This window comes from Lissotriton helveticus, chromosome 9, assembly GCF_964261635.1.
Source record: "Lissotriton helveticus chromosome 9, aLisHel1.1, whole genome shotgun sequence".
Taxonomy (NCBI): domain Eukaryota; kingdom Metazoa; phylum Chordata; class Amphibia; order Caudata; family Salamandridae; genus Lissotriton; species Lissotriton helveticus.
This window is the reverse complement of record NC_136070.1, coordinates 465,504,571-465,527,003: the sequence shown is the minus strand read 5'-3', so window position 1 is coordinate 465,527,003 and position 22,433 is coordinate 465,504,571. Positions and strand designations below refer to the sequence as shown.

Here is a 22,433-nt window from a genome sequence, read left to right as displayed (position 1 = left end):
TAGCTCACCTCACCGCCGCTCCTCCGCTCGCGGCCGCCAGCAGCAGTTCGTCAGCACCGGGGCCCGACCGGCTACTTCCGGTTTTTGGCCCCGGTGTTGTTGCATTAGCGGCTGGCTCCCCCTCCAAATCGAGCCCCAGACTCTGGGCAATGGACGGGCCTCAAAAGAGGCGAGGCGTAGCTCCGGCCCCCGCACCGCACACCTTCCGCAGACTGGCGGCAGGGTCGGCAAGCAGGATTAACTACAGGATATTAGGGCTGGGGTACAGGTCCGGCGGAGCTGGGAACTCACGCGGCCATCTTGGACCGGCACGTAGCTCCTCCCCCAATTTAAGGTCACTTTAAAGATACTATACATCCTGTAACAATCAGTTATTGTTGATGAATCAATGATAAACTACTGGACAATAACATCCACAACTGCAAGGAACTCTTCAACGTCGTGAAAGAGCTTTCCAACCCCAACACCAGCAACAACGACATCACGCCTTCTCAAGACCTCTGCAACTCTCTGCCCACCTTTTTTCACCGTAAGATCGTCGACATACACGAGAGCTTCGGCGCTCAGAACTCGTACCCCGCCACCGAACCTACACCCCCCACCACCACCCTGTGCGCCTGGACTCAGGTCAGCACGGAAGATACCACCCACACGATGAACACCATCCACTCGGGCTCCCCAGCCGATCCCTGCCCACACCACATCTTCAACAAAGCCGACTCCATCATCACACCCAAACTTCGGGACATCATCAACAACTCCTTCATATCCACCACCTTCACGGAGAGCTGGAATGCACGCAGAGATCAGCGCCCTCCTGAAGAAACCCACCGCAGACCCCTGAGACCTCAAGAACTTCCGCCCCATCTCGCTCCTCCCCTTCCCTGCAAAAGTCATCGAGAAAACCATCAACAAACAGCTGACTGCCTTCCTGGAGACGAACGGCTCCCTCGACGCATCGCAGTCCGGATTCCGAGCGAACCACAACACCGAGACCGCCCTCATCGCGGCCACCGACGACATCCGGACCCTGCTGGACAACGGAGAAACCGCCGCCCTCATCCTGCTCGACCTTTCGGCTGCGTTCGACACGGTCTGCCACCGCACCCTGACAACCCGCCTCGCCACGCCGGGATCTAAGGAAAGGCCCTGGAATTGGATCACCTCCTTCCTCTCCGACAGAACCCAAAGAGTCTGTCTCCCGCCCTTCCTCGCAGAAGCCACCAAGATCATCTGCGGCATACCTCAAGGCTCCTCGCTCAGCCCCACCCTCTTCAACGTCTACATGAGCCCCCCTCGCAGCCATCGCACGCAAGCACAACCTCAACATCATCTCCTACGCCGACGATACCCAACTGATCCTCTCCCTCACCAACGACCCCACCTCCGCCAGAGCCAGCTTCCAGGACGGAATGAAAGACATCGCAGACTGGATGAAGCTCAGCCACCTGAAACTGAACTCAGACAAGACGGAAGTCCTCATCCTCAGCCCATCCATCTCCGCCTGGGACGACTCCTGGTGGCCCCCTGCTCTGGGCCCCCCACCCAAGCCCACGGACTACGCACGCAACCTGGGTTTCATACTTGACTCCTCCCTCACGATGGCCAGGCAAGTTAACGCCGTTACCTCCTCCTGCTTCAACACACTCCGCATGCTCCGTAAGATCTTCCGCTAGATCCCCACTGGAACCTGGAAAATGGTCACCCAGGCCCTCGTCACCAGCCGTCTGGACTACGGGAACGCCCTCTATGCTGGGACCACCGCCAAACTACAGAAAAGACTCCAGCGCATTCAGAACCCCTCAGCACGACTCGTCTTGGACATCCCCCGACACAGCCACATCTCCGCCCACCTGAGGGACCTGCACTGGCTCCCCGTCAGCAAGAGGATCACGTTCAGACTTCTCACCCACGCACACAAGGCTCTCCACGACTTGGACCCCGAATACCTCAACAACCGCCTCAAGTTCCACACGCCAACCCGCCAGCTCCGCTCCACCAGCCTCGCCCTCGCCACCATCCCACGGATCCGCAGAACCACCACCGGAGGAAGATCCTTCACCTACTTGGCGGCCAAGACCTGGAACACCCTCCCCACCCACCTACGACTCACCCAGGACCATCTCTCCTTCAGGAAGCAACTCAAGACCTGGCTTTTTGGGCAGTAGCAGCCCCCCCCCCACCCCAGCGCCTTGAGACCCTAGCGGGTGAGTAGCGCCCTTTACAAATACTCTTGATTGATTAATTAAACTGTCTTACTTCCTGAGCAGCTTCTGAAGGAACTTGTATTTCCTAAAAAATAATCACAGCTGTCGTAACTTGGGACAAACAAATAGAACACAGTTGTACTTACAAAATGGGCAGTTCAAGTCTGTCACATGTACACTGCACCATCTTCAAGCTTCAAAGCTAGAACTTACATGATCATGCAAGGGTCTAATATATGGTGGACAGTTGTTCAATTCAGAAGTATCAACAGTTAATTTCAAACTTTTGAGTTGTGAACAGTACCTTTTATCTGTGTTATAGCTATACTCTTAAATTAGTGATCTTAAAAATTCTTAATCTAACCTACAAAAGTCCATTCTATAATAATATCCTTGTAAGAATGTCCGAGTGGTCGTTACAATGAATCACTGGTCATGCGGGGTTTTGGTTTGGAGCGTCTTTATTTGGAACGTTTGTTCTTTTTTTGGTTAAGGACAACTCTCTTTTTGTTTGTACAGTTCAGGAAAATATAACTTTGAGCAAGAACAGGTGATAAGTCAGACGCTTTCCTGGCTGGCTGGCCGGTTCGGGGGTGCAGTCTTCCTGGCGTTGGTCTGTTCCCCGTTGGCTCTCCCCGGAAGGGAAAAGAAAAGAAAAAAAGGTCGGGATTTAGTCAAACTGCTTTTCTCCTGAAATGCTATGTGCTACCGTCACCATAGATAGTGGTGATACAAGGGAGGTAGGGAGTGTGTGGGAAGGAGGCCGGCGTGAGTCACTCAGTTATCACCCCACCACCCCCACTGGAAAGCACCCTTCAATGGTACTTGCCTTGGGCCACGGCCCGTCCACAGGGCTGTGGCGTCCGGACCCGGGGCGTCTTCTCCCTTCCTGGGACCGCCGGGCGTGAGCGCCTTGTACAATCTTGGGGTGTACTCCCACGGGTTCTGGTCCGCACCTCCCCCTGGACTGCTGGGCTCCTCCGGACGCTGCTCCTTGCCGGTACTGCTGGGCTCCTCCAGACGCGGTTTCCTGCCGGGACTGCTGGGCTCCTCTGGACGCTGTTTCCTACCGGGACTGCTGGGCTCCTCCGGACGCTGTTTCCTGCTGGGACTGCCGGGCTCCTCCGGACGCTGTTTCCTGCCGGGACTGCTGGGCTCCTCCGGACGCTGTTCCTCTCCTGCACCGCTGGGCTCCTCCGATCTCTGCTCCTCTCCTGCACCGCTGGGCTCCTCCGATCTCTCCGGGCACCATGGAATCGCTTCCTGTAGACGCCGTCGGGACTCTGTGTGTGCCGTGTTTTTATTGTCCTTCCTCACTTTCCCTGCCTGCCTATTCTCGTGAACAACTAGACCGACAGCTACTTCCGGGCGGTCATGGGTGTCTCCGCCCGACAGGCTCCACTTCCAGTCTTCAGCCGCGGCGGACTCCTCGTCCTCACCCCAATCCTTCTTCAAGTTAAAGCAATTCAGAGATTTGTTCTAAAATCATAAATAATTGATGAACAGTATGTAATAAGCTAGTTCCATGTGTAGAGGTGACACAGCAGACGTAGCCGAGAGATGTCTTTATGAGTTTTATTAAGTTCTTAACATCAATGGTAACAGGGATAGCAGCCCCACCAGGTGCAGCCTGCTAGCTGCTTAGCCCATCTTCCCAACTGTCTCACTCAACACCGGGCACCCAAGTATTCCACTCATGTCAACATTCCACACAGAACACTCACACTGGCTGAGCAGCTGGTTACAAGGTAAAGGGGAACACTATTAACATAACACGAAGATACTACACAGTAGTCACAATCTAATTTAAGCAACTGTAAGAGAGTTTTTCGGGGTAGCAGCTTTCAAATGATAATGCCATTATCTAATGACTCCCAAAACGTTTGCAGATGTACTAGTAATGCCCAGCTCAAGATGGGAGAGGAGGTGGCCTAACGGCTAGGGTGCTCGACCTCGGACCTGGGGATCTGGGTTCGAGTCTCGGTAACGACGCCAAAACCTCCTGTGATTCTGGGCAAATCACTTAATCTCCCAGTGCCTAAAATGAAAGTGTGTCCTCATGTAACGTAACTGGAAATATGTAAAGCGCTCTGATACCTGATTCGGTTCGGGTCTAGTTCGCGCTATATAAAACTGCAAAAAAAAATGGAGTGCTTGTATATAGATGCTTCATCTATCAGAAATAGGAGACTTCAAGAACCTTTCTTCAGCTCTATATATAAAAAAAGATAGTGTAGGGGGGTATTTTTACGTGATGTACTCCCAATACAGCCTCATCTGTTTATTTCCTATTACATGGTTTACTGCCTTTAAACCTGTACTATGTGACTTCACTATCCCTTAACTTTTCTAATATGCTGTTGGTAAAATAGATTATCATTAAAAACATACCTAAAGAGGTGTAAGTTCTCACTCTAGCCATAGGTTTGTGGCCCAAAGACCATCTAAGTGTTTCCTTTTTTGTTGATTTACCCTTAATTACATTTATTTACAGGAAGTGTTTTTTGATTAGTTGGATAACTCTTCAAACCCCCTCTTTAAATTGATCAAATTGCAGATCATCATTCACATGCAGAAGGGTGTTTAATGTATATTCATCAATTACTGGAAGAAAGTTTCCAAATGTATGAAATATCGAGGTAATGTCTTGGATGTACAATGAGAAGGGCAGAGGAAACAACATACAACCCTGCTTGAGGTCATTCTTTGCTAAAAGTGTCATTAATTGTCCTTGTTGTGATCCCATTAGTACACAACACCATGTTGGTGAATGCAACAAAATTAGTATGTGAAGTAGGCCTCTAGGAGTGTTAATGAAGGCTAATATTCAACACAACCTGGATCTTGTTGGAAGTGGGGATCCTTATCCCTCACGGATGTATGTCATTACAACGCATGCTTTCACTCCGCATGCCATTACGATGCAACTTTTACAACGACTTGCGTTGGGGGGCGCTGGATAGTGGAATAGTTTAATTTACTATTCCAACTCCAGTCCCCGTGGATAGTAGGGAAGGTGTTGGATAGTAAATAAACTATTCCCTATCCTAGAGCGCCCTCCAGCGCAAGTCGTTGTAATGACTTGCGTTGTAATAGTTGTGTCGTAATGGTAGTGCGGAGTAAAAGTTGCGTTGTAAAGGATGTTTCCCTCCCTCACAGCAGCCTCCAAATGCTGGAGGTGGAAGTCCCTGTCCCGCACCGCTGTTGCCAAGTGCAAGATCCGGACCCCTCATTTCAATGTTAGGCTAAGTATGGACACCGTCTGAGATAACCCTGCTCACCCCCTTAATAGCTTAGCACGAGCAGCAAGGCATATATCCAAGGCACGAGTGTACAGTATGTGCAACCATACTCCCGTCAACCCAATGATGTCACCACAAACAGACTCCACACAAGTTTTTATAAAACGAGTATATTCTTTATCTAATAAGATATACAATATGACCACACAATACGAAACCAACATATAATATTGGGTAGTATTACTTCCAGTGGATTGGTAGGTTTGAATCCCAATCACCACTTCTAACCAACAGTTAAGCTTACTTCAAACCGTTTCCAAAAGGTTAGGCAAGTCGTTTTGCTAGAATCACACATGTTGCAAAAGAAAAGAAATACTGCAATGCGTAACGATATACTCCGGTACTGTGCAATAGAGAAACAGTGCCATACGTAGCGCCACAGTCATGTACTTTGCAATAGAAGGAATAATGCAATGTGTATCACTCCCAGCATGCCCTGTGCAAGGAAGAAACAAAGCAATGCATCAAGATACAATCATGTACTGTGCAATGAAGAAATAAGGCACTGTGGCACGTTATAATCAGGTGCTGTGCGATGAAGAAATAATGCAATGCGCCAAGTTACAATCATGTACTCTGCAAGGGAAAAATAATGCAGTGCGTAGCGCACCAAGAATGTACTTCGTCAGGCACAGATAAGGTCAGGCATCATAAGACAGTTTAGGTGCTCCGTTAACAATTGTCTCCAATATGGATCAATGATGACACAAAAGTACCACTTCTCCCTCTGGCACCCAGTACTGCCCCTCCTTGGGCCAGCACGGGCCTAGATACGAGCCGAAGCAACAGGCTTGTGCAATCTGAGCCGAAGCAACAGGCTCGCGCAACTGACAGAAGTGAGAGGCCAAGAGAGTGGTCTCCCCGGGCCTGCACCCCACTCTCCTCTCCTCCTTCAGCTACTTGGGCCTTGATCCAGAACTATGTCAGTGGGCATGGCGAGCTCGGGCCGTTGGCTCAGCTCCCCCGGGGCTGCCAGTCCAGGCCACTGCTGTTTCACTCCGAGGGCCCAATGACCTGGCCCTCCTTCCGGCAGTCTCAGTGGACACAGAGACCCGCCCTCAGCACTGTGGAGACTTTCTTCAAATTCGGTTCACACAATACCCAGGCACTCCTCATCAGCGCCTCTGGCTGCACCTCGACATGCACTCTGCATGTCCGAGACTCGCCTCTTCTCTGGTGCACACGATGACCAGGTGCTCTTCACCAATGCCTTTGCTGCACCAGGGCACACACCCTGCACGTCCGAGTCTCATCTATTCTCCCGGTGCACACAACGACCAGGCGCTCTTCACCAGCACCTTTTCTGCACCACGACACGCACCCTGTGCGCCTGAGACTCACTTCTTCGTTCGGTGCACACAACGACCAGGCGCTCCTCACCAACGCCTTGGCCTGCACCACGACACGCACCCTGTGCCTCCGAGTCTCACCTCATCTCCCGGTGCACTCAACGACCAGGCGCTCCTCACCAATGCCTTGGCTGCACCACGACATGCACCCTGCACGTCAGAGACTCAGCTTACTCCTGCTTGCCCACAATCACAAGGCACAACTCCTGAGGGTTTCAAGCTGCAAAAGCAACCGCACTGCATTTCTTGGGACTTCTCCAGAAACTTTTATATTCCTGTGTTTCCAAACAGGGAGCCAGCTCACCCCGGGCCCATGGTGTTCAAGACACAGCACAAAGCACAGTCTTTGTCAAGCAGGGGGACCCAGCGCCTCCAAGCACAGTCCGAACCGCCTCTCCCTTGGTTAGAATAGCAAACTGCAGACCAGACCCAGATCACAAAGCAAGAGTTGGTCTTTCCCCAGCAGTCTCTTCAGTTACTCCTACCTTAGCAGAGATTCCTCTTGATCACACAATGGGTTCAAGCCTTTTCAGTCTCAATCCATTTCTGTTTCATTCCAATGTTCAGGGGGTTCAGCTCTCATAGTTATACCCCTTAATATCTTTGAAGTGTGTTGTGCTCAGGAGTCCCTGACCCCTTCCAAAATCAGTTCTGGGTGTCTTCTTCCCAGTTTCACCTATCTCCCTTTGATACTGGGGGTCTGGATCCTTAATCACTCAGCAGGAGATGGGTCCATTGGTTTATAGCACCAGCCCAGGCCTTTTCACCTCCCGGGCTTCTCCTCCCCCTACTCTCCAGATGCAGGGCGGCCTGGTGCCATCTCAACCCCTCCCTGGGTCAAGACCTCTCACCTCTTAGATCCAGACAGTCAATCCACATTCAACAGAGACACACAGAAATGCTTAAAGCACAAAACTCAGCCACTTTCGAAAAGAGTTGTTTCTGAACACACAGTCACAAAACCACTTCCCCAGAAAGATGTGTGATGACACTGTGAGTTCATACATACTAAACTTCACCTCTCCATTTTAAACGTATAGGATACTAGGCTAACAAACCCAACACCCAGCCTCCCCGATTCTGTCCTATTGGACACACCTTAGTATATGTCCTGCCTTTTACTTACACTTCACCCTGCCCAGGGGTTACCCGGGACCTACCACAGGGGTGCCCAATGTGAATGAAAAAGGGAAAGTAAGGCCTGACAAGTGGTTGCACTTGTCAGGACAGCATGGTAACTTAGCAAACTGCGCGCATGGCGTACACTGCAGGCCTGAGTTCCCTTCTCCACGTGCCTTTGCATTACTAGCCCTGGCACACAGAGTGCACATCCCTAGGGGCTTTACTAGTAAGGCAAACATACCAATCATGGCCAACCAATTACCATTACACTGTACATAGGGATCACTTGTACTTTGACACTGATCAACAGTGGCGGCAAAGTACCCAAAACATCTAAATTGGCAACTCTATGTCAGGAAAATGGTCCTGGGGGAAAGCAAAAAGTTGAGGGAGCTTTAGCCAAAAATGCCAAGTCCTACAGATCTCTACACCAAATGTTATTTTATGTTATGTAGATTTGTAGAGTGCACTATCAGCAGGCAGGTGTGAGTCTAGGCACACCCAGGCCCAAGTGGGACTACTCAAAAAGTGAGGTCTTTAACTTCTTGCAGAATATAAGGAGTCAGGAGCAGGTTCTTATATTTAGCAGCAGGTTGATCCATGCTATAGAAGTGATGGAGGCTCGCCTGCCAAATCTAGTTTTCTGTGTGCATGGGATTTGTGAAAGTAGTAGTCAAGATGAGTTGAGGTGTCTGGAAGGTTTGTAAAAGAAATGAGATTGTTGAGATGCCCTAGGCCTTGTAGTGCCTTGAGAATGTGGGCAAGGAGTTTGAATTTTGTTTTTTTGTGAATGGGGAGCCAGTGGAGGTCCTTCAGATGCAGTGTATGATGTTGAGAGTGATTCTAGCAGCAGAATTCTGAATGGTTTGCAGTCATCTTGTTTGTTTTTGTTTTTAATCCCGGCATTAAGGGTGTTTCAGTAGTCCAGCTTGCTTGTGAACAGGGCATGGGTGATGGTGTTCCGGGTGCTGATTGGGAGGCATTTGAAAATCCAGAGGTTTTTTGCTGTGGGTCGTTGGTCCTTGCTCTGTTGGCCACCAGGTGGGGACCCACGGTGATGTGCTGTGCCTGAGATCATGAGTTCAATCTTGTCAGTGTTTAACTTTAGATAGTTGTTTTTCACCCAGTGAAGGATTTCAGCCACGCAGGATTTGAACTTGATCCATGTTCAGGGTGTTTTGTCTGTGAGAGAAAGAATGAGTTGCATGTCATCAAGGTAGGAGAGGATGATGCTGGCTAGAGGGATCATGTGTGTGCTGAAGAGGCTTGGGCTCAGAGATGATCCTGGCGGAACTCCATAGATGAGTTTGCAGGCCAATGAGGTGCAAGGTGCCAAGCTGACTGACTGGGTCCTTTCAGTGAGGATCAAGCAGATCTATCAGAGTGCATGTCCTTGTACTCCGGTATTGTGTAGGCATTCGATGGAGTGGAAGACTATGTCAAATGCTGTGAAGCGGTCCAGAAGGATGAGATCCACCGTGTTTCCTCTGTCCAGAGTCATGTGGATGTTATCCGTGGCAGCAATGAGAGCTGTTTCCGAGCTTTGGCTGGGTCCGAAACCACACTGAGTAGTGTCAAGTAGTTAGTGATCATTGAGGTATTGGTTGAGGTGTCAGTTGATGATTTTCTGTGATACCTTGGCCTGGAATAGTAGCAGTGAGATCGTTATGTAATGGGCAAGCAGTGAAGGGTCCCCAGAGGATTTTTTCAGCAATGGGAGGACAGTTGCAAGTTTCCAAGCATCAGGGAAGGTCACGCAATAGGTGGAGGCATTTAGAATGGGTGTGATCATGGCACTGACAGGTCTCAGTCCACTGGAGTAGGTCTGGTGGAGGCACCATCTGATGGTCCCCTGAGTGGATGAACTTCATAGTGGGGGCAGTTTCTTCTGGGGTGATGATGGGCCATGTGGTTAGCACGGGTTCTTTGGATAAGGTTGGGAGGCATTTAGCAAGGTCTGTCAGGTTTGGTTGTGGGCTGAAGTTGCAGTAAATGCTTGTAATTTTGTTGCTGAAGAATTGAGAGATTGTTGCATAGGTCCTGCGAGAGAGTGATCGAGTTGTAGGTGGCTGGTGGTGGGGTGAAATATTTCACAATGGTGAAGATTTCTTTGCTTCTCTTTGTGCTGGCAACAATGCTGTCTGCCAGAGTGGCACGTTTGCTGGTCCGGATCATTTGATGGTAGTGCCTTTGAGTCAATCTGAATGCACTTCTGTCTGCATTGTCCTTGTTCATTCACCATTTGCTCTCCAGTTGTTGACAGTGGCGTTTCATCAGTTTGAGTTCCTCAATTTACCAACTAGCCTGGGGTCAGGATCTTCTTGTATTGCTGTTTTTGTAGTCGTAACGTTAGTGATCCAATTGTTGAAATTCTTGATGGCTTTTGGAGACTGTTCCTGTGTTCGGGTTGTTGGGTTTTGAGAGCGGTGATCCAGTCATTGTCAATGATGCTGTTCCAGTTTCAGAAGGCTGGTCTGGTGGTGGTGCGTGTGCTTTGGACTGCGATCAGAACGGGGATGCTGAACTAGACAAGGATGTGGTCTGTCCATTGGGCTGGTGTAGTCTTGTTGACTCAGAGTGTGGGAAGTTGGCCTGGCATAAGCTGTCCACTATTCTAGTGGGCACCTTGCACCAGTCCAAATTACCCTTATTGATGGTAGGTTTAAATACAACCTATATAGAAATCTATCCTAGTGGGTGCTGTGGAGGGCAGCCTTCAGGCTAAGTCTTGAAGGAACGTGAAGCAGCTTGTTTTACCGGGAAACATCCTTTACAACTAAACTTTTTCCACACAGTACCTTTACAACGCAGGTATTACAACGCAAGTCGTCACAACGACTTGCGCTGGAGGGCGCTGTAGGATAGGGAATAGTTTAATTTACTATCCAAAACCTTCCCTACTATCCACGGGGACTGGAGTTGGAATAGTAAATTAAACTGTTAACCTGCGTTGTAAAGGCATGCGTGGAAAAAGCATGCGTTGTAACGACATACATCCGTTTTACCAATTTATAATCTCATGAATGATCAAATGAAAGGAGAACCACACCAGGTATATGTATATAATATATGTATTTATTCCAAAGACATCCCTCTTGTCTCTTTATGAGGCTAGATGCAAAAGTACATTCGGTAAACTTATTTAGCACACAGTAAATTAGCACAATATACGTTGAGCCCTAGGTGCGTACCAAACCATATATTAAGAAAGAAGTATAAGAATCATGACTGACATAGATACAAGGCCTAGAGCCTTTAGAACCACTGGGGCCACCAGGAACCACCCAAGGCAGTGACACAGGGGACCCAAGGGAGACGCATGCAGTGTCTGAACACAGCCGCAAATCACCATTAACTTCTATGGGGAAAGTCATGGTTGGAATTTTAAAGATAAAGGACACTTAGAAGAGGACTTGGAGCAAACCCCTTTAGAACAAGGCAGTTCTAGAGTCAATACCCAAGGGAGCACCAGAGTACTCGAGTTGCCTCACCCAGGGAAGCCGGGTGCATTGGTATCTTTTGGTGTCGGGTTTCATCGTCGATTTCAATGGCGATCTGCTGCAAACTGCTGCTGGCGACCAAGTCAAAAGTGTCCGGAGGGATCCAAGCCTGGATCAAGGATGAGAAGAACCTGAAAGCAGAGGGGACAGATTATGGGTCACTAGCCAGTGACCAGGAAGGCGATGAGCGGATGCCCATCGATGTCGAGGGCTTGCAGGTGAGGAAGGTGAAGCTTGACTCTTCAGCCACGATGACCAGGAGGCGTCAATGACAATCAGATGCTGGATTTGAGCTGTCCCACAAAGGATGTCAAGTGCTACGGTGTCGGTTTCCGGATTAGACCCAACAAGCCTTGGCAACAGCAACCCACGCAGAAAGCAAAGATTGGCTTTGAGGTAGACCAGCAAGGGCAGAGGGACTCCCCACTTGCTGGGCAGTCAGGGCACATCTGGAGCAACTAGGAAAGCTCAAAGGAAAGAAGAGTTACCTTCATGGGGACCTACCAGTTGACGGCCTAGGGATTGTGAAGGAGCCTCAAGCAGAAATTCTAGAAGTGGGCCCATGGAACACTTGTGGAGTGTATGCCCACTATCTTCAGTGCAGATGGTGCTCGGGGCTTGGACTACAAGTAGCCCAACGCACAACTTCGGGAAGGCTCGGGAAGTGGATGGACTTGCAAATGTGCATGGTGTCAGGAGTTCCTGTTCCACATCACTCGTGAGGGCTGTGGGTCTCAGCTTTGCTGGGATCTTATGTCGGCCTCTGAGAAGTCTGGAAGTCTGTATCCTGAGTCACAAATACTTCGGAGTCCGGCGGGAGCTTCGGAAAGCAGACCAGCAAGATGCTTCTTTGGTGCCTGTTTGAACAGGGGAGTCACTCCTTGACCCCACAGGAGATTCTTCCGTCTTCTAGTCGTGTAGAATGTCGAAGTTCCAGGATACATGTTGCAGAGTTTTATCCAGGTGTAACCTGAAGTCCTAAGGACTGGGGTCATATACTTATACTAAGATAGGGGGTTGGACATACTCTGGGGAACCACCTATGGGAGGGTCTGGGAAGAGGGGTGGTTACACCCATTCCCTTTGTCCAGTTTTGCGCCAGCGCAGGGGCTGAGTGCCCCTGCAACCGGTTTGAACTGGGGCACCAAGTGTGCCCCAGCACTGTCTGAAAAGCGTTCTCTGAATGCACCCACCCAGCCCCAATACACCAAAGCCTGTCTGGGAGGTGGTTACACCTCCCTGTGAAGGAAACCTATTGTCCAGGCCTCCCCTGCCAGAGTTTCGTCCAGCAGCAGGAGGTCAGATCCGTGTCTGTGACATCCAATTCTGTGATGCCTGGGCTCTTTTAAACTATAACCGGTCAGACCAGTGTGTACATGTCTCTCCCTCTAGAAGGGTGAAATTCTACCCCCGCCGCCAGGACTGGCTTGGGGGTAGGATTCCAAAGTGTTTGTGCCCAAACACAACATGTTTCCATGCAGCCATTCCAAAGTTAGCATTTACCGCAAGGTTATAATGCACTTAAGAGTATATGGTCTGGCTGCATCACAGAACAGCCTCAGAGAATAGATTCCGAAAGCTGCAGAGGGGTCCTGCTCATGCATGGGGACCCTCTCACACAAAACCAAGCACTCTGCCTTCAGGATTGATAAGGCCTGCCATAGGAGTGACTTATAGATTTATATGTGTCAGTGATTAAAGTTAGATAAAGGTTACCTATGTCTTAGTAAGGGGTGCATTCACCACCTTACCCAGACTGCAGTAGCAGACCTGTGGTGCCATTTTGGAAGGTTTCCCAGGGGTCGCATAATACATCCTTCATCCTTCATCCTCTGGTAGGCCTCTGGGTACCTATGCCCTTAGTACCTAAGGTACCATATACTAGGGACTCACAAGGGTAACCCAGTAACCAATCTGGAGTGTACCTAAAGTACATGCAATCAATTTAGAGAGGGAGCAGCTAGGCTGGAGTCCTGAATAGGAGGGCCCCAGCCAGACTAAAGTCGAAAAACAGTGAAACACCAGCAAAAAGTGGGGGTAACCATAGTAAGCAGATCCTACTTTCCTACACAGATGTTGCTGAAGTTTGTGTCCGGTGATGTGGGGAGGTTTCTTTACTCATTAGATGAGGCCCAAACTTCCAAGGTCTTCAATAAGTGTTCTTGAGTTGGGGTCGAAGTGATCTTCCACGTGGAAGTTCAGGTCTCAGAGTAGGATGTAATTGTTAGCACTGAGGGCAGGTAGTTTGATGAAGTCTATGATGATGTCGTTAAAGTTGGTGCACTGTCCTGCTGTTCTGTAGTTGAGAGTGCCCCTTAGGGCGAAGCTGGCTGTGACATTGAGCTTAAATGACAACTGTTTCATGTTGGAGGATGACATGTCTATAGATAGGTTGCAGTTGATGGTGTTCTTGTGGGTGATGGCAAATTGTAGCGGCAGGACGATGGTGGACCAGGGTTCCTGTGCCAGATGTTGTCCATACTTGGTCTGGCACAGACGTGCTTTTCTTTGTAGTGTGTCTCTGCTGTGACAGCCATTAAGTGAGCAATGGGAAGGGAGAGGGGTGATGTCACTTCCTATGTAGATGGATGATGGAAAATCCACAATGCAAAAACAATTGATGGGCAGAATGCAGAACAATGTCATACATTCACCCCAGTACAGAGATCTGGGCCTAAATCCATCGTTTTTTTGCACTCCACACCACCCCAGTTCGGACATAGCCATATGCAAATCAGTCTTGACCCTGTGCCTCATGGGACCAGTCCAGCCCGAACTGCCAAGTCATGTCTTTCCTGGACCGGAATCAAGCATCCAAGGACCGGTTTCTGGCTATCAGCCTTCATCAGCCTGGATAGCTTGACTCCAGTGGTGTGGAGAGCATGGGACTCACGTCTGAGCATACCCATCCCACTCGGGGTGACAAATGCAAAAACAACAATCGATGGATAGAATGCAGAACAATGTCATACATTCACCCCAGTACACCCCGTGAGTCCCATGCTCTCCACACCACTGGAGTCAAGCTAGCTAGGCTGATGAAGGCTGATAGCCAGAAACCGATCCTTGGATGCTTGATTCCGGTCCGGGAAAGACATGGCTTGGCAGTTCGGGCTGGACTGGTCCCATGAGGCACAGGGTCAAGGCTGATTTGCATATAGCCATGTCTGACCTGGGGTGGTGTGGAGTGCAAAAAAACTATGGATTTAGGCCCAGATCTCTGTACTGGGGTGAATGTATGACATTGTTCTGCATTCTGTCCATCAATTGTTGTTTTTGCATTTGTCACCCCGAGTGGGATGGGTATGTTCAGACGTGAGTCCCATGCTCTCCACACCACTGGAGTCAAGCTATCCAGGCTGATGAAGGCTGATAGCCAGAAACCGGTCCTTGGATGCTTGATTCCGGTCCGGGAAAGACATGGCTTGGCAGTTCGGGCTGGACTGTTCCCATGAGGCACAGGGTCAAGGCTGATTTGCATATAGCCATGTCTGACCTGGGGTGGTGTGGAGTGCAAAAAAAACGATGGATTTAGGCCCAGATCTCTGTACTGGGGTGAATGTATGACATTGTTCTGCATTCTGTCCATCAATGGTTGTTTTTGCATTTGTCACCCCGAGTGGGATGGGTATGCTCAGAAGTGAGTCCCATGCTCTCCACACCACTGGAGTCAAGCTATCCAGGCTGATGAAGGCTGATAGCCAGAAACCGGTCCTTGGATGCTTGATTCCGGTCCGGGAAAGACATGGCTTGGCAGTTCGGGCTGGACTGTTCCCATGAGGCACAGGGTCAAGGCTGATTTGCATATAGCCATGTCTGACCTGGGGTGGTGTGGAGTGAAAAAAAACGATGGATTTAGGCCCAGATCTCTGTACTGGGGTGAATGTATGACATTGTTCTGCATTCTGTCCATCAATTGTTGATTTTCGGAAAATCCACAATGTCACTTCCTGTGCAGATGGAGGCTGAAAATGACTCATTTTGCTTAGCTTCTTCTTTTAAAGACAGTTTTGGCAAATGGATGATGGGAAATCCAGCAGTCCCATCCTGTGCAGATGGATGGCGAAAATCAAAATCTATAGTGAAATCTGCATGTCTACCTATAGTGCTACTCACTACACGAGAAGAACTTGTCTTTAAAGGTGTGGAAAACAACTGAATCCCCTAAGTTTAAGAGATAGGTAAGAGATGAAGAATCATAACCTTGAGGAATCCCAAAGGGGTGTAAATACTGCCCTCACCCACTCAATGAGTGGCAAGCTTCATCATAGGGCTGCTACACTCCCTGGTGCAGACCAACATCCAGAGAGGAGCACTAAGAAAAAAAGTTCACAGATTAGACGACCCAGGGCAAATCACCCCTCAAAGCGGCACGAAGATAAAAACCAGTGTAACGACAGTCCTTCTTCGGTACCCTCACACAAGGCGAATGAGTTCGACCTAATTCGTCTTGTGTGAAGGTACCTAAGGAGGATTGTTGTTACACTGGTGCTTATCATGCTGCCGATTTGAGGCGTGAGTTGCCCTTGGTCGCCTAACATGGGACCTATCTATATAGTTGACTCTAGCGGATGGATCTTATTATAACTATACCACTATTTGGATTATATTCTCTCAATTTTTGACTTGGATTTTATGTACGGGAAACAAAATGGTTTTGCTTACTGTTTTGTGATGGAAATATCAGTAGCTTTCTTACCGTACGTATGAAAACTTTGCGCATGGCCTGAAGAAGTCTAATGTACTGGGCGAAATGTGCGGGCTGTTCACTACACACGCATGTTATGAATAAAGAAGATTTAGAAAAACACATCTCCGAAATTAAATTTTGTTTCTTTTTGACTACTATTTAATATTCAAACATTTATTGGTGCACAGGTTAATTTTTGTTTTAAAATTGAAATAGTCTGATTAGGACCGCACCTTGACAGTGGGTGCTTGAACTGTGTGCACATAGATGCACTTAGGATATTTCCTTAATTATAAAAACCTTGGAGATAGCAGGATAGGTGCAAGTTTCATTAGAGGTTTCACTATTATGCTTTGCTCTTGCTCTAAGAAAAAAAGGATTTATAGAAAAGAAAGAAATCTTAGAATAGGGATGTTTTAAGACTGTCTAGGTGGGTATCCACCAACTTTATTATGGATCTCACTTGGCAGGATTAAAAGATTTATTTCCAGATCCAGACCAGCCCCAGAACAACCCTGTGAGGCATCCTCGCCTACAGACCTCCCGGATGTCGAACCGCGTTCACCACTACCATTGCTGACCTCATCGCGCCCCACGCCATTGCCTCCATGGACTGCATACTCATCGGAGACCTCAACTTCCACCTAGACAACCTCAGTGACCAGAACTCCACCACCCTTCTGTCCAACCTCACCAACCTCGGACTGAAACAACTTGTCATAACACCCACTCCCAAGGCAGGACACACCATCCCCCTCCTCCCCTTTACGGCCAAAGTCACAGAGAAGACTGTCAACATCCAACTAACGAAATTCATCAAAGAGAACTCCATCCTCGACCCCTCCCAATCTGGCTTCCGCAGCAACCACAGCACTGAGAGTGCTCTACACACTGCTACAGACTGCATCCGCACCCTCCTCGACCAAGGACATACCGCAGGCCTGATCCTGCTCAACCTCTCCGCAGCCTTTGACACCGTCTTCCACTGCACACTTACTGACAGACTCCACGATGCCGGCATATAAGGAACCACTCTTGACTGGCTCCGCTCCTTCCTCACCGGCAGAACCCAAAGAATCAGACTTACACCCTTCCTCTCTGGATCCACAGAGATCAACTGTGGAGTACCCCAAAGATCATTGCTCAGCCCGACGCTCTTCAACATCTACATGGCCCCTCTCACCACCATCTTCAGACAACACGGACTCAGCATAGTATCCTACACTGACAACACCCAGCTCATCCTCTCCCTCACCAAGGACTCCATCACCACCAGACTCACCTTCCAGGAAGGAATGAAGGACATCCCATCCTGGATGAGCAGTAGGTGCCTGAAGCTCAACTCCAAGAAGACAGAGGTCCTCATCGTTGGAACCTCCCTCTCTGCATGGGACAACACCTGGTGGCCCACTGCCCTCAGGAGCCCCTCTACCCCCATCGACCACGCAGGAAACCTCGGCATCATACTTGACTCCTCCCTCTCCATGACACGACACATCAACGCCATTGCCTCCACCTGTTTCAAAACCGTCCGCATCCTTCAGAAGACCTTCAAATGAATCCTCCCCAAATCAAGAAAGACCATCACTCACGTACTCATAACCAGCAGACTGGACTACGGAAACGCCCCCTACACCAGGATCAACAAGTCTCTGATCTGCAAACTCCAGACCATAAAGAACACTGCAGCCAGGCTCATCCCCAGCATCCCTCGACACAAACACATCACCCAACACCTGTACATCATTTACTGGCTCCCTGTTGAGAAGAGAATAACTTTCAAGATACTCACCCATGCCTACAAATGCCTCCACAACACCGGACCCCAATATCTCAACAAAAGAATCTCCTTCCACGTACCCAAGAGAAACCTCCGATCCGATGACCTCGCTCTTACCAAACCCCCACACATCTGCAGAGCAAGAACGGGTGGAAGAACCTTCTCCTACATCATGGCTAAGACCTAGAATGAGCTCCCGGTTGACATCAGATGCGCCACCACTCTGCACATCTTCAGGAAGACCCTCAAGGCCTGGCTCTTTGACTGACCGAAGCTGCCCCACCCAGTGCCTTGAGACCCTCACGGGTGAGTAGAGCGCTTCAAAATCCCCTGATTTATTGAGTTATTGATTGATTGAAAGGAGATTCAAATTGAGGATATATGGGAAAGTTACGATCCAATTACTCTATCTGCCGTATCAACATGTTTCTACAGGCATTAGCCGCCCATAGGGGTGAAAGGCATTCTTCAGGATACAGATGCCTACAAAAGGTACAAGATATGTACCCTCCTAGTCTTGTCACTATTTGTTCGGGCACCTAAACTTGGCTATACTGGTCCTTTTGGTAGACACACACCGTCGGTGTACCTATAAGGAAATAACACATAACAAAATTTAGAATCCGATTGTGTAACCTCATCACCTCTTCACCATCGGTAGTGCCAACATTCCACCAAATGCCTGTGTTTAAAGTTGTGTTTCCCTCTACATCTAAGAGATTATACAGGTATATTATTTCATATGACTGTATTCACATACATTTATATATGCAACTCTAGCTCACTCCCAAATGAATACTGGACAACCATAGGACAATTATCAGTGACCTTATATCTCCACATGTGCTCAATGAATTGAAGTGGGGTTCTACTCACCCGAGTTTCATCAATGAAGATCCTAACCCAGGGACAGAGTGGGAACCCTCAAACTATCCCACATTTTCTTCTAAAATGTATACCTAAGTGTGTGAAGACTTCACAGCCAGGGTAGAGCTCTATGCACAGAACATGATAGGAGAAGCAGAGGCGGAACCTCCAGAGGTAGGTTTGTGAATACCACTTTGTAGTAGGTTAGTAGTAATATTGTAGTACCACTAAAGTCCTACAAAATGTAGTTTGTGATTAGACTTCAATATATTTTTCTCCCTTACAAAAATGTGACAAAATAGGTGGTAGAACATCCTCAAAAACTGTCGAAATACTGTTTATAAATATTATTCTGTTGTTCCCTTTCTTTCTGTGTGTCTAGAGCATCATGGAGCTTAACCTGAAAACAGAACCTGAAGAAGGAGCTCCTGGATTCACCATATCTGAGGGAGGTGAAGAAGGCATGTTTGTGAAACATTTGTTAAAGGAATGCCTAGATTCCAAAGGGCAGAGCTTGTGTGAAGGTAAACTATAATAATTGTTTTTCTATTCAACTTAATCTTAAGACACCATTTACCATCTCTTAAGGGTACATTTTACTAAATCATCAAGGGCCTGATTCACAGCTGATGTTGATGTGGCTTCCTCTTGTAGTATTACTGGCTTACTCCTAGATTCCAGGACTCAATCAGAAGTGAACCAGGATTTCAGGAGTAAGCTAGGAAGACTCACATGTAAGTCACACCTACTCTCATCCAAATTTTAGTAAATCATATAACAAAGATCTGGTGACTAATTCTCTTTAGCAGGAGTTATGTGTACCGTACTAAATGACTATGTTTCTTGTTGGAATCTCTTGAAAGATTCTTTTAGATACATTTAAGGACAAATTTGAAGTCATTAAGCAGGATTATAATAAAAATATCTATTTTGGGAAACATTTACTAAACTCATGCATGCCTGGGAAAGTGCAGCATGTAATGATCAATTTTTCCATTCGATTATCTTTTCAGGTTTTTGCATTTCATGTAGTACCATTACTGTGAGCACTTAGTGCTGCTGTCATCCAGGTTGCATTTCAGATGCTTCCAAGTCTTCCATGATAGTCTGAGTTGCTGTGTGATGATATTGTTAATATTGATAAAAATCGATGTCAATGTTTATAATGATACGTTCATATGTAATAACGGATTAGCATTTCTACTATCGAATTCACCTGTCATGAACTCTCCATCAACCCCAACTCAGAAATACATGGTCAGGCAGACGCTGAGACTGAGGCCTGCGGTTACTGAATGACAGGTCACAGATGGGGTAGCACGTAGCCAACATACAAACGTGTGTACTGGAAACTCAGGCCAATCCCTCAGATAAGTGCAGCAACTCCACAATGGTCCAGGGAGATTGCCTCAAATAAAGCACGTATGGCCTGAGGGGCCTGCTCATTTCCAAAAACACAGATGGCCCATGAAGTTAGGAACACACAGCCAATCAGGACACAGCACACACAGTACATGCAGTGATCACTCGCCCCTCGTGGAGAACATCTGGACACATTACCCACTGGCCCCCATTGTGTCAACGCAAGGACGAGGCCCACCTGCATTTGTTAACAGGGGCCTTATTTATGACTCCAAAGACAAAGCCTGCATTTTTTTTATCAAAAAAAGATTGACTGAAGTACTTTTCAATATCCAAAGAAATGTATAAAACCTTGTTCAGATTGATTGTACTTTGAGACATTCATTAGACCCGCTTCTGTATTGTGCTCCCGGCCAAAGTTTTTAATTAAACCAACTGTTCTTGTTTTGCCAGATGTCTCTTGTCTTTTGTTTTCTCATGGTAAATTCATATTCGAGCAACATTTTAGTGAGCCAGCCAGGAGAGATTGTCACTTCGAACCTGACTGCAGCCAAAGGAAAGGGACCCCCGCATTCACATTTGCGCATCAAGGAAAGTGAGCAGACATCGTAATTTGTTGGATGTTCTGCTGAATTCGCGGGGGGGGTCCATCCTGCAGCTGCCATCAGGAGGTAAGAGACTACATCTGATCTTTAGTCAAATGCATTTCACAAATGGCAGGTAAGGAAGAAGCGCAAAAATATAACCTGAGCGCCCTGCCACTGACAAAAATCTAAAGACACACAATTGATGGACGGAATGCAGAACAAATCAAAACATTCACCCCCAGTCAAGAGATCTGGGTCAAATCCATCATTCTTTTGCTCACCATGCCACCCCAGTTTAGTCCTGGCCACATGCAAATCAGTCTTGACCCTGTGCCTCATGGGAACAGTCCAGCCCGAACTGCCAAGCCAGGTCCTCCCTGGACTGGAAACCAACAGAAATCTGGCATGTTACCTATTTTATGTGTACGAACTGAGTAGTCGCAAGGCAGCCTAGGAGCTGTTCCTGCGGAGGCCATCTTTTTTTGATAGTCAGCACGCTAGAAAAGGTGGAGCCCGCTTGGACAGCTGGGTGTGACACTTGTCCTCTGGGTGTGATACAGGATTGAGGCCTCACTGCTCAGACCACCAGGCGTGACACATATGGTAATCTTGGCCCCTGGGTGTGATACAGGGTGCAATTCGGATGTTAGGGAAAAAGATTTGGATCTGGAGAATTAGGTATAGCTTTTTGGCCAAGAGGGGTCTGTGGTTCTTTGAGTTATTCCTTTTCTCCGTGAAAAAGAACAGACTATCAGGGTCACTTAGTTCTGTGTACCACACAGGGCTTCCCCTTGTCACAGGACAGCATGCATTAGGAGGGGGCTAAGGTATTTTTGACAAAGTCATCATTTTTTCTCTGTCAGCTTTTTCTGTATTATGAGTATTGAAATTGATGCAAGGTATAGGAAGGTGCTGCTATTTCTCACAATCGTTATTTGATGCCAAAGCAAAAATGTGGTATTTTATGCCAAAGTAAAAAAAATGTATTTGATTCCAAATTTCATATCACTTTGCGTAACAATTACACTTTCTTCTAGCTAGTGACCCTTCATATGCATTGTTCTTTGTGTTTGTGATTCATGTTGATGCGTATGTAGATACCACTGAGCTCATACTAAGTAGCTAGTATCAGTAAACACCCATCTATATGTTTTCCTCACAATTAAAGCAAAATTAAAATATTCCCTAAATAAGAGAAACAAGGGCAGATCTGTCCTTTAATAAAGTACCCAAATCATCATGCAATCGCCATTAAATACATGTAAATTAGGTTCACCACAGGTTTGCCTAAGGTTTATAAAGCTACAGGAGTCATGCTACACAGGTAGACCTGTAGCGATGTATTCCTTGTCAGCCTAGTTGAAGGCAAAATATCTGCTGCAGTCCACAGGTGACATTCAACTTTTCATGCCATTGATGTATTTGCCTGCCCCATATACCATGGCCTTACTGTAAAGTTCAATATGTCGATTGGGGATTGATTAGCCAAGTTTACCATGTTTTAGGGGTCAAAGTATATACACTGGGGCTTATAGAGTCGCAGCAGGCGGAGTTAAAAAAACTGAAAATACCAGTCCCCCAAAAATTGAGGTGGAAATGCAAAAGGAGGCACTTTCTCACAAACCCCTTTACACGTCACTTGATACACCTATTTTTAACTTACTAAC

At 47.8% G+C, this 22,433-nt stretch overlaps 1 protein-coding gene across 1 annotated transcript in view; it reads left to right on the top strand.

The window, feature by feature from the left end:
* AHNAK2 (AHNAK nucleoprotein 2) overlaps positions 1 to 22,433 on the top strand; it is a 432,971-nt gene that overhangs the window by 289,630 nt on the left and 120,908 nt on the right. Inside the window, exon 4 of the mRNA XM_078662300.1 lies at positions 19,200 to 19,341. Within this exon, the coding sequence (XP_078518426.1) occupies positions 19,200 to 19,341 (142 nt within the window). The remainder of the gene's footprint in view (positions 1 to 19,199; positions 19,342 to 22,433) is intronic.